Source organism: Plectropomus leopardus, chromosome 4 (genome assembly GCF_008729295.1).
Source record: "Plectropomus leopardus isolate mb chromosome 4, YSFRI_Pleo_2.0, whole genome shotgun sequence".
Lineage (NCBI taxonomy): Eukaryota > Metazoa > Chordata > Actinopteri > Perciformes > Serranidae > Plectropomus > Plectropomus leopardus.
In genome coordinates, this window is record NC_056466.1 from 18,137,641 (window position 1) to 18,150,718 (window position 13,078).

Genomic DNA, 13,078 nt, shown 5'->3' on the forward strand with positions numbered 1-13,078 from the left:
TGTATGTGGTAATTAAGACCTTGAAAATTAAAAAATAAAACTATTTAATCACTTTAAGGCCTAAAAATTAGGAAATTGAATTTAAGACATTTTAGGGATCTGCAGACACCCTGAATAGATAGATAGATAGATAGATAGATAGATAGATAGATAGATAGATAGATATACTTTATTGATCTCAAAACTGAGAAATTGGGATGTAGCAGCACCATACAGTAAGAACAGAGAATAAAGAGCAAACAATATTAATAGAATATAAAGGAATATGCTTAAAAAAAAAACCTAAAAAAACTAAGAGACTGTATATATCTACATATATACATGTGAAAAGTGCGGAACAGTATCTGAATAAATATAAATAAAAATAAAGTCAGCAGTACAGAGTGACATGGAGCTAAGACCGGAGTTTAAAGCGCAGACAGAGGTGAGTTATTGTACAGGTGGATGGCTTGTGGCAGGAAAGATTTCCTGTATCTGTCCTTTCGACAGCGAAGCTGAATCAGTCTGTTGGAGAAGGTGCTCCGCTGTCGGTCCAGTGTGCGGTGGAGGGGGTGCTCAGCATTGTTCATGATGGCGAGCAGTTTTTTAAGTGTCCTCCTCTCCACCACCGTCTCCACGGTCTCCAGCCTGAAACCCACCACAGAGCCAGCTTTCTTAATGATTTTATTAAGTCTGTTGGTGTCACTGGCTCTGATGCTGCTACCCCAACAAACAGCAGCGAAGAAGATGGCACTGGAGACAACAGACTGGGAGAAGATCTCCAACATCTTGCTGCACACGTGGAAGGATCATAGCTTCAATTAGCTGTAGTCTAGTAAAAAGGTGGTGAACAGGGTCCTAAACAGGGTTGATTGGCTAATGTCCTGCAGTGCCAACGCATGTCCCCACACCCACACACTGCATCTGCCAGGTACATTATTTTGGCATTGGTGCCAAAGGATTGGATAACCATTAATCAATGTACTCTTTTGGGCAAACATGGCCTGGAACATGAGGCAGGAAAATCAACTGGCCTGTGCTCACTGCTGGTTATTGTATCAATATAAGCATACAAATTATAAATGAAAATTCAAATATATCATTTCAAAACGTTTGGCATCAACTTGGAGGTAAAGCAGGAAAGATATTTTGGAGGGGGCTGTTTGTCCTCTGGTGCGTTTGCAGAATTGCCCACACCTCCTGACCGGCAGATGGCGCTGACTAATTTTCCATCTGCTGTTGGCGTTGTTTAGTTCCGGAGCGTGCGGTCATCGGCTTGTGGTGGTGGTCATGTTTTTCGGATTGTGATATATTTTGGAGTTTGACTAAACCAGAACCCTTAAAGAAAGTCGTTTCTTCAGGTGCGGGGTTTTATCCGTGATCATATCGCCACAATGGCCGAGGTAAGCCGAGGTTTGAAGCCGTCTCGAGGCTGTTTCTTTGCTCCCGCGCTGCCGCTTCACACAGCGGATACCATGTTGGGTCCGTCTATTTGCTGGATCGTGTTACGTTTATTATACGATTTCTTGTCTGTTTAACCTTCATTCAGACGTAGAAAGATTTATAAACTTTGCCGATCATGTTCTGGTCAATATGTCATGTATTTAATATTACTATTTTCTCTTCCAGGATGTCCAGAAGCACTCGGTGCACACTTTGGTCTTCAGATCTCTCAAAAGGACGCATGATATGTTTGTGTCCGACCATGCGAAATCCGTCGCACAGGACGAGGAAAGGTAATTCTTTAACTACATCAGTGCCTGTTGCAGATGTGTTTGAACCTAATTCCATTTGTTTACACAAGTACATGAATTGATTTACAAATCTTATACTAGGTTTTAAACTGTCTCTGGTCTGGCAGCTTGAGCTGTGAGAGAAAAAGACCTGTAAAATTACACTTACATCTGCTGTCATTATTATGATATCATAAATCTTTAGGCTTGACAATCTCATTATTATATTAGCTGGTTGATTTTTTTTTTTCAAAAGTTGTGTAAGGAGAAATACTTTCCATCTCATCTTCCTTCAGCCATAGTGTGCTTTTAATGTAATTATGAGAGACACTTAAACTCAGGGTTGGACAGTATATTTAAAGTGTATTGTGGCGTTAATGGTATTAATAAGGATGTTTGTTCCAACATTAATATCTATCAGTATGTAAAAAATATCATTGAATCGTCCTCAGACGAGCCCTCCATCAGCACCTCCAGTCACCTTGATCCTCCATGCATCTGGCTAGCTCTTTAGGCCATCCACATTTGTTGATATGGGATGTCCTAGTGAATGATGTGCTTGTGTTGGCTCCCAAAGCACCAGTTTGCTTGCTGGGAGCTTCCAGTGTCTGGCAAAACAGGCCAGTCTCATAATTTTCCTGGATACTATCCTCTCGTTCACCCTGGACAGCTGTAGCTCCCCATATAGATATTTGACGGTGAAGTGAACGCCTGGGTTGATGTAATTAATATATTACACATAAAATGTATTGTTGGCCAAAATGTAATTGAATATATTGTGAGTCTGCTGTATGATAGTATCAATCTTTTAATGTGCATGGATTTATCAGGTAATTTAGATTAGATGAATTAAAAACATATTAAGTGATTTATATGTATAGATACATAGATAAATAGATAGATGGATAGGTACAACTGAAAAAGATAAAGTTCCACTGATTCCAAATAAAGTTGCCGTGCAGCCGCACACTTATTCCGCACACGCAATAGAAAGCAGGAAGGGTTGAAATATAGAGACTGCAGGTGTATAAGTCTGTGATAACAATAGCAATAAAGTGCAAATCCAACAATGCCAAAATCAGCACAAAGGCAGAGATGACTGGTTGCTCTGTATAATCAAATGTAGATGTGTTGCGTCCTCATGGAGAACAGGAAGCAACAGGATATACAGGAAGGCAATCAAGGCACTCCAGAAAAACATAAAATGAAATGAAAAATCATGCATTACATCAGACAAATATGATGCAATTTTGCCAAACAAAGTGAGTGATTTTGAAGGAGAAAATAATGCATCGCTGTCTCCTGTGTGTGCAGCCACAAGCTGAAGATGGATGTGAAGCTGAAAGCGGATTATAATGCAGTTTTGCACATGCCTGTCCTGAAGGAAGGGAAAGACCGAGTGTCACAGCTTCCTGGCGGTATGCTAGGTCACCAGAGCTACGCACAACCAGGTGAGAAATAATGATTTTATTATGATCCCCATCAGCTGATGCATAACATAAACTACTCTTCCTTGGGTCCACACAAAACATAAAAGACATGACAAAAGATTAGACACCTACAGACAAGTTTCAGTTGAAACTAAAAACAAGAAAAGGATAACTAACAATCCTTTGATGTCATACACACATTATGTATTAGAATTATCCGTACTCTTATTCAGCATACATATAAATATACACTTAATTCATAATCACTTAATCAATTTGTGCAATAGTACTTTACTTATGTTGTCGTGCAGTTTTAAACTCCAGGTGCAATAATACTTTTTACTTTTAAGACACTTTGTATTTTATTTTCACTTATTTAATGCTCTGTTGTATTCTGTTTTGCTACTGTATTTTTGGAGCAATCTGGCATAAGAATTTCCTTCTGGATTAATAAAGTTCTATTTGATCTTTTCTTATCTTATAAGGCCTGAATTTAAACAGCATATTCATGTACACAGAAAAGAAAAAGATTTAGAAAATGTACAAGCTGTTACATTCTGTTCAATATCACGAGAGGATGAAACGAGCGCTGCATTTCACTCTCAATAAAGCAGTTGATTACGGACTGAAAACTTCCATGCAGACATTTTATTTTCATGCCTCCAAAGAGCTCTGAGCTTAATAATGTTTTGTAACTTATTTGGACAAATTGAGATGTTTTTATGGTTGGTTTTCTAAACAGTTATGCTCTAAAACAAGGTCACTCTTGTTTTTGTTTGTGTTTCAGGTGATGACCCAGAATACTTGATCACAGGGACACATGCTTATCCCTCTGGACCGGGTAACTATTATGCTATTCATTTAACAAAGTGCATGCCTGTAATTGTTCTGAAGTCATTCTTCTAACTGCATTAACATTATTCTTGTGCTTTACACCTCTTTTTTTAAAAATTCAATAGGGATAGCTTTGACTGCTGACACAAAGCTGCACAGAAATCCAAGCGAGGCAGGAGTCCACTCCATGGCGCTGGCTTTGCCTCCCTCACAAGCCAGGTTAACATTTTCCTTCCTCACATTATAAGTTTATTGAGTTATTAGCAGTTATTTGGCATAAACACTCAAGATGAAGTACGTTTTCAGAACTTTTTTGAAACAACTAATTCATATATAAACGGTATTCATGTTGTTTTCTAACTTTAGGCAGGACGCAAGCCGCACTGCTGCCAGTGTTGGTGACATTCACCGACACGCAGGAGGAGCAGAGAGAGTTCACCCTCAGTCAACGGCTGTGGTACGTCACAGTGTATATCCACTTGATTTGATATCTTGTTTATTCTCGCTATAAACAGGGCTCCCGTGGATCCTTAAAAAGTCTTAAAAGGCATTGAACCCATTAATCTAATAATAAAATTATTTGGTATTAAAATGTCTTAAATCAATCTTACAAAAGTCTTAGACAAAATGCTTAGACATGAGAAGTAGAATTTTTATCAATTGTTTTTATGACATTGTGCTGTAAAAGCTCAAAATAACTGTTACTTTAAAATAATAATAATAATAAACTATATTGGTCTTGTCACCAAAAAGTCACGTTTTATGTAACAATAAATATTTGGGCAAAATTTTCCCTAATCTTAAGTGATTCATTTAGTTCATTGTGGTTTTTAACCTTCAGTTGTGGCTGCTGTAAAATAAGTCTAAAATTTAATTTTGAGTGGCATTAAAAAAAGTCTTAAAAAGTCTTAAAAATTCCAATTTCTGTTGGCTGAGGGATAAAATCTTTGAAAGACGTACAGTGCCGAATGTATAATATTTTTGTTTTAGTCGCTCTTGGAGGGAGGTGGCACCCGAAATTCTGCGCTCGCAAGGAAAGCACCGACCATGCCGAAACCCCAGTGGCATCCACCATGGAAACTGTTTCGGGTAAGTAAAGATAATTTCAACTTGACCAACTGATGCTAAAGTGAGGCCTGCATGTGGTACATGTCTTCTGTGGTATTTTTAATAGAAGTATTTTTTTTATCCGATAGGTCATCAGTGGCCATCTTGGCTGGGTGAGATCCATCGCTGTGGAGCCTGGGAATCAGTGGTTTGTCACAGGGTCTGCTGATCGAACCATTAAGGTGAATGAAGCTGAACATAACAATAATCTGTCCATTATTTTGTGTACAAAAGGCATAATAACAAATGTTATCCAGACGTTTTATCCTTTCATTATCTTAATGTGGAAGAACAATTCAATACGATGAATTACGAGACTGAAAGCTCATTTCTGACCTTGAAAATTGGAGCTTTAAAGCTTTCAATTGCATCTCATGATGTTTATCAGTGAACTGAAGCGGGCTCAGCTGTCATGAAGTGTTCTCTCTTTGGTCACATCATGATGACAAGTGAGACAAGTTTAGCGCACCCATTAAGACTGAGATGTAGTTTAAAGAGAAAATGACAAATGATGCCAGAGCACCTTAACAATGTTTATTCTATTCTCCCTTCACGTGTCTTGGCAACTTATTCAGTGATATCTCGTTATTTCTTTAAATCACAATTGTTTTAATGTCACTCCTGCCACCTCAAGATGGTGCACTTGAGGCACTATTTCTGGAAATGCTTTTTAATGGTCATAATATGACTTGAATGCTGTTTGCCCTTATAGATCTGGGACCTGGCCAGTGGGAAGCTGAAACTCTCCCTGACTGGACACATCAGTACAGTGCGTGGTGTGGCAGTCAGCAATCGTAGCCCGTACCTGTTCTCCTGCGGAGAAGACAAACAAGTAAAGTGTTGGGATCTGGAGTACAACAAGGTATGACATCGTAATGCGAGATCAATGTGACAGAGTTATTCAAGTCTGAAATGGTCATAAGAAAGAAATTTCAGTTGATTTATGGGATTTCTTTTGACAATGTCAATCTGTGTGTTAGGTCATCAGGCACTACCACGGACACCTTAGTGCTGTGTATGATATAGACCTTCATCCAACTATTGACGTGCTGGTGACGTGCAGCAGAGATGCCACAGCAAGGGTAAGCTCATACTTTGCACGTTCACTATTGAATTTATGAATGATGTTGGAATTACTCCACTTGACAAGTTCAGTTCATATTTTAGGAAAGGATTCTCTCCTCACTCTGCAGTCACATATTTCAATCCATTTAAATATCCTCTGTTGCAAGCAAACCACAGCATGTAACCAAAAACTCTGTGGATTTGAAAATGACTCGTCTGCTGGACACAGTTTTAGAAAGATCAATCATTTTAGATCCAGGCTTCACAAATTCATCTTTCTGCATTCTTTGCTAAGTCTGCTCCTGACGATGATTTTGCCTCTGTTGTGTGTGGTCTTTATCTTGTGTTTTGTTTTTAAGCATAAATATCTTCTGGCTATCACATGTCTGAATCACCTTACGTGCGAACAGTACCAACAGAACAATGGGACGTTAATTAATGAACAACATCCTGATTCTGCTCTGAACAGAGCTTTATTTTCACTTGGTCTCGGTGAAGTTTTCGTTTTTTTGCACCTTCGTATAGCATTGGTCCCTCCCACTTAAAACAACTGAATGTAGAAAAGTGTCCGAATGAAAACGTGTTTAAAGAGACCATACTTAAATCAGGTTACTGTGGTGGAATATGTTTTGATTACTATGTGTAAGTAATCAGGCCTCTGTAGGATTAATTATTTTCCTAACTGTTTCTCCTCTGTTCATGCAGGTGTGGGACATCAGGACGAAAGCTAACGTGCACACGCTCACCGGCCACACCAACACTGTGGCCACAGTGAGATGTCAGGCTGCAGAACCACAAATCATCACTGGTATAGAAAAATGATAATTAAAATCAAATCTAATGGTATTGTCGTTCATGTTTTAGCTAAATGCTCCACCCTAAACTATTAATCTCATCTGACAACTGATTAACGTTTTGTAGGCAGCCACGATTCAACCATCAGGCTGTGGGATCTGATCGCTGGAAAAACGAGAGCTACTCTGACAAACCACAAGAAGTCTGTCCGAACTCTGGCGCTGCACCCCAGACAGTGAGTTACTGAACCCAAAAATAGATTGTTTAATTAGCTGGTGTTACTTCAGAGCTGAAACACTGAGTCGGTTTATAGCCGACAGCAGTAAAATATTTGATTAACGTTTGTAAATCATTTATCAAAAAGATATGCTAAATGTTAGCTGGTTGCTATTTTTTTTAGGATTTATTGCATTTCTCAGTTCTGTGTCATTAAATCAGATCAATTTGAGGATTTTAATTGTTTAAAGAAAAAGCAAGATTTGTTTGAACACTTTATTAAGAGCTACATAAACCTGTGATGGGCATTTTTGATTTTTTATATATATTAAACAGACTAAAAGCTTAATTGAAAAATAACACAATAGCAAATGATCATTAATCAAAGGCCTTTGGGGTTTTTAGGAACAGTGAGACGTTTGACCCTAAGGATTACAGTACACCCATTACACCATTATAAAACAAATAGAATTTGTGATATGTTAAACATGTTTTCATCTTATTTCCTGTGTTTTACAGATACACTTTTGCTTCCGGTTCTGCTGATAACATCAAGCAGTGGATGTTTCCAGATGGCAACTTCATTCAGAACCTGTCAGGCCACAACGCCATCATCAACACTCTGGCTGTGAACTCTGATGGCGTGTTGGTGTCTGGAGGTATTTATTACTTGTTACACTTGATTAGTCTGCATAAAATGTTTCACTTTTAATTGTTAAGCAATCTCAGTCATCTGAGGGTTCCCCAAATGATGATTCAAATCTGACTTTCAAGGGGCAGCCCTATAATCGATTATTGAGATCGAGCAGTCGTTTTGTGTTTGTTTGGGGTTTTTTTGGCTAGTCGTCGTGCTGTGCAGTGTACTCCTGGGGATGTTTTGGTCCTCGGATTTTGCTAGAGAGCGAGCACTCTTTATTTTCGCGATAGTCTTTGGTACAGTCAGCTGCAGACAAGATCAGCAGAGACATCAGCACAGAGGGGGCGAGACTGCACCGTAAGGCTCCGAAATAACATTATCTTCTCTCTTCTGCATTGAAGTGGTGAATTTACAGCTCATAAAAACTTAATACGACATAGTCTGTAGCTTTTTTTTTGATACATAGTGTCGAAAAAAAGGGCACATTTCTGATCTGATGATCTGACGTCCTGCTGACCCTGTTCAAACTTTAAATTTTTGTACAGGAAAAAAAACAGAATCGTTGAATGCCAAATTTGATTCGACTGATATAATTCTGAGTCGGGCTCGACCCTGATAGATTACCAGTTTTGCTTGGGTTAGTGTGTTAGGTATACAGGTATGCACAGTATTGGATTAGTACACATTTAGCTCAGAATCAGGATTGAGCAAACACGTTTTTTGTTGTTTCTGAAGCCGACAATGGGACCATCCACATGTGGGATTGGAGGACAGGTTACAACTTCCAGCGGATTCATGCAGCTGTGCAGCCTGGATCTCTTGACAGCGAGTCAGGCATCTTTGCTTGCATTTTTGACAACTCAGAAAGCAGACTGATCACTGCAGAGGCTGACAAGACCATTAAAGTATACAAAGAGGACGACACTGCTGTAAGTTATACCATTATATTTAAAGTTTTAGCGATAGTTTCTAGGCTGAAAAGGATAAAATGACAACTCTCTATTCTGTCTTGCAGACGGAAGAAAGCCATCCAGTCAACTGGAAACCAGAAATCCTCAAGAGAAAAAGATTCTAATAATTTTTTATTTTTTATTTGCCCCTTTTGTCATAGTACCAATGTTTACTTTTATTTGTACCAACCCCCCTGTTGTAGATACACACCACGTTTTGCTTGCTACTGCTTTTTCTAATTGACTAATGTGTCTTTGACAGAAGCAACCACATTGTCCCCTTTTATTCTAAAAACCATTTGCAGTCTTCATTGTACGATATAAGTCCAATAAAGTGGCCGTTTTGGACCGCCAGGAACCTCCCTGAGTTTTTGTTCTTGATGATAACGGCTCTCTGATGGCTCTGGTCCGACTGATCCACCAACATCAACCACTCTTCAGAAACAGACGGACTCTCCTCAGAGTGGACCTGGTTACTGATGGGGTCAAACCCTGCAGAGAGACAGTTGTTAATTGACAAAAAAAAAATTCTTAACTCAAAATTGTTATTTGTACAGACGTGGAACTAATGTGGCCTTTTTTTGGCTTGCAATGTCAAGTTTACTTTGCTCCATTTCATAAAATCGACATTTTTCACATACTCGCTGTTTCTTTTGTTCAGGGAAGATCAGTTGGTGTACTTACCGAGGTATCTGTTGGTGACAACGTTCCTGTAGTATTTACAGCCGTTACCCTTAATCTCCACCCAGTAACAATTACCTCCAGGTGTCTCACTGAGCTCCACTGAGTTTCTGGTGTCAGCAGTTGGGAAGATTATCTCCTCGGTTTGCTCACCTGTGAAATTATTTCACAAAGCACAAAGATATGGTGTTACTTAAACGAGTTTAAAGTTAGGCAGTTACGTTTCAATATGAAAGGCTCAAATTGCTGTAAGGATTTAAGGGTTCACCCCAATTACATTTCCTGTTCTACATCGAGCAGTATCTAGCCACACAAGTAGAAAATTACAGTACTTCCACAGTATTTCCCCATTAACCCTGGAATTCACCTACGTCAGTGTGCACAGTTACTGAAACTAATATGCACCAAACAAAGTGTTCAAGAGGTGTGAAACCAGGAGCGGCAGTGTTAGTGAATCGGTCCAGTTATTAGATGGATTCATTATTTTTGTGCATTCGTGGTCCCCAGGGGAACATTTTTTTCTTCAGTGATTCATACTCGTATTTACCTGAGTCATGTATGTAGAGCTTTGAGAGAGCATGGCGAAATCCTCGTCCTGGTTTCTTCTTCAGGCGAGGTTTTGGTGATTCTGGTTGATCCACCTCCTCATTTGGAGGTTCCTCAACTGCCAGGAGGTGACCAGCATTAAACATGATCTCCTCCTCCAGAGAGCTGAGACACATTTCAAAGTGGTCCTCGTCCTTTTCTGCATTTCTAAAAAGACGACAGTTGATGGTAAGATGTAAAATTTCTGAGAAATCAGATGTTTGATTTCTGTTGTGTGCATCCATATACAGTTTGGGAGGATTGGGGTTATCTCACCTGAGCTTTAAAATACTTGTAAACAAGGGTGTTTATGTGTATTTACATGGTTTAGTGGTAGACCATGCTTTTATGTTTGTATTTGCAAATTTTGTTGTTTTATTTTGCAGTTAGGTTTTAATCTTAGCTCAGTAAAGTAGACTCATGCTGCAGGGAAAGTCAAAACATCATCAAAAATACATAATTTTCCTCTTCCCTGTTTTGCTATTTATCAATCTAGATTGTTTTGGTGTGAATTGCCAAATGTTGGAGATATTGGGCATAGAGATATCTGCCTCCTCTCCAATATAATGGAACTGGATGGCACTTGGCTTGTGGTGCTCAAAAACTAAACTAAACTACAGACCTTGTAAGCAGTTTAATGTAGAAACTAATTTTTTTTTTTTACTGATTTACAGCATCACGGTGCAGGAGGAAGCGTGCATCGACTTCTAGACAAGAGACCCATGCTCTTGACAGTCAAGAAAAGATGTAAACATTAATGGCGTCCTCCTTGGCTGATGTGTAACGTTAGCTAGCTCAGAAAAGCTATGTGAGCTAGCAGTAGATGCACACTTCTGCACAGTGATACAGTCAGTGAGTGTGGTTCAAAAGAAAATAGTTCCTACATGAAAGTGCTCACAACAAGGTCTGTGAATTATCTTGAGTAAGTGGAAGGAGACATTGCTGTTGCGTTTTCCAAATGTATTTTGTGGCACTTTTAGCACCGCAAGCCGAGTGCCATCTGGTTCCATTATATTTGAGAGAAGGCAGACATTTCTACAGCTGATGTCTCCAACACTCGGCAACTCACAACAAAACAATGTAGACTGATAAACAGCACCTCAGGTAAGAGGAAAAATATGCTTCTGATTTTGGGGTGAGCACTGAATATACTTCATGTGACCAAGAATACTCTTTGAACCCAAATCATTTTTTATTAATGTGACATTTTGAGAGGTGGTTTAAAAATGTGTCTCCTGTCCCCTTTGAAAGGTGTCCTCACCTGAAGTCCACCCACAGCAGACCTGCAGTGATCAGCCCCAGCCACTCACTGGCCTCCCAGTTGTTTTCCAGCATCACGGGGACAATAATGACCTCCCTGGAGTCTGCATAGTTGAGCTCTTTCTTACAGCTGCGAGACGCCTGGTAAGCTGGAGTCATGAACGGACAAATCACCACAGCCTCCTCCACGCCTGCGGCCATCCTAACACACACACACACACACACAGAGAGAGAGTTTTTGCTTAAAAAAAAACTAAATTTAGTCTCATTTATCTAACACATACATCATTTATCCGCTTAGTGATTATGATTCCTTTGTACTCACGAGTCGTTTATGTTCCCCGTCACTCCTCCTTCAATATCCATCCACACTGGTAGACCATCATCTCTGAGGCGGTTGTATATCTTCTTCACAAGAGCCTGGTCATCCCACTGGTAGGAAAGCATAATATGCGATGGCATGTTCCTTTTTTTACACTGATATCTTTTAGAAAACAATCCTGTGTGAAGCTGGTGAGGTTTGTGGAGTTGCTGAACAAACTGACAAAGACAAAGGGACACTCAGCAGCTATGCTTGGTTACTCAGGTACACAGCTCAGGTTACATCTGTTGCTTGGTTGCAGTGCTTGTAAGCACCCATGGGAGGCTGCATGAGGCCCTGCAGGACCAATGAGGGCTGCACGATGATAATCAAGGTGATAATAGAGTTATGTGACCAAAGCAGTGTTGGAAGAAGTATTCAGATCTTTTAGTTAAGTAGAAGTACTAATAGGACACTGACAAAATACTCCACAATAAGTAAAAGTGCTGCATTCCAAATCTCACATAAGTAAAAGTATGTAAGTTTAATCAACTAAATGTGCTTAAAGTATGAAAAGTACAAGTACTCACTGTGCAGTAAAATGTTCCCTGTCAGTTTTACTGTTAAATATGAAGTTTCTGGATTAATGTTAAAACTGCATGGTGCATTTTACAGCTGCAAATGTGGTTGTGTTCATATTTTACTCTATATACTGTTGGGTAGTTTAATGTACAGCAATGCATCATAATCTATGAGATAATATCATAATATTATTGTAGTATGGTTGTTCTGTCAGAACCACATCTCTAATGTGACAACACATTTTTCATCTGATCCAAGAGGATTTAGAAAGAGTTTATTTAGCTTAAAATGTAGGAGAATTAATAATAGTTTTTAAAAAAGTAAAGTTAAAAGTAAAAACATTAAATATTTTTTATGTTAGTATCCTTCACATAAATCAAGTCATTTCAAGTCATTAACATTATGGGCTGATCAAATGAGTAAGATTTCAATAGTTGTATAGCAACAAGTAGTATATGTGCCCTAGTTATATGAGTGTGAATCTGTGTGTGAACCCTCCCTCTGTAACTTCATCAAACAATGGCAAAAACTCATAACTTAAACCTCAGTGTGCACATAAAACTTCAGTGTCACACACATTGTGCAAACTTTCCTCAGAATTTTTATGCACAAATTTTATGTAGACAACGTACTATTGTGAGGATAGGTTTACAAGTTTTTTACAGGTTTAGAAAAGGTGAGAGACAACCACAGCTTTTCATATTATTTCTGAGCATCATTTCAGGCACTTAAAATTAGATTAGATTAACTTTATTTTCCTGAAGGACATTGCAGCGCCAAGCAGCTCACAGTAAAAAAGAATTGCACAACAGACAATAAAAACAAGTTAAAAAAAACAGATAGAAACAGATAAAAACAAAAACAGATTTAAAAAAAACACAAGCCCAGAAAACGCTAAAGGACTAATATCTAAAAGTTCTTCA

General features: G+C 38.8%; 1 protein-coding gene across 1 annotated transcript; it reads left to right on the forward strand.

The window, feature by feature from the left end:
• Window positions 1-1,227: 1,227 nt before the first annotated feature.
• plrg1 (pleiotropic regulator 1) lies at window positions 1,228-9,386 on the forward strand. The gene is made up of 15 exons (XM_042485040.1): window positions 1,228-1,382; window positions 1,609-1,715; window positions 3,027-3,163; window positions 3,930-3,983; window positions 4,102-4,195; window positions 4,343-4,433; window positions 4,967-5,065; window positions 5,173-5,265; window positions 5,796-5,945; window positions 6,064-6,165; window positions 6,854-6,956; window positions 7,070-7,178; window positions 7,679-7,818; window positions 8,532-8,725; window positions 8,812-9,386. The coding sequence occupies exons 1-15, from the start codon at window positions 1,374-1,376 to the stop codon at window positions 8,869-8,871; spliced, it is 1,542 nt and encodes a 513-aa protein (XP_042340974.1). The 5' UTR covers window positions 1,228-1,373; the 3' UTR covers window positions 8,872-9,386.
• Window positions 9,387-13,078: the final 3,692 nt, after the last annotated feature.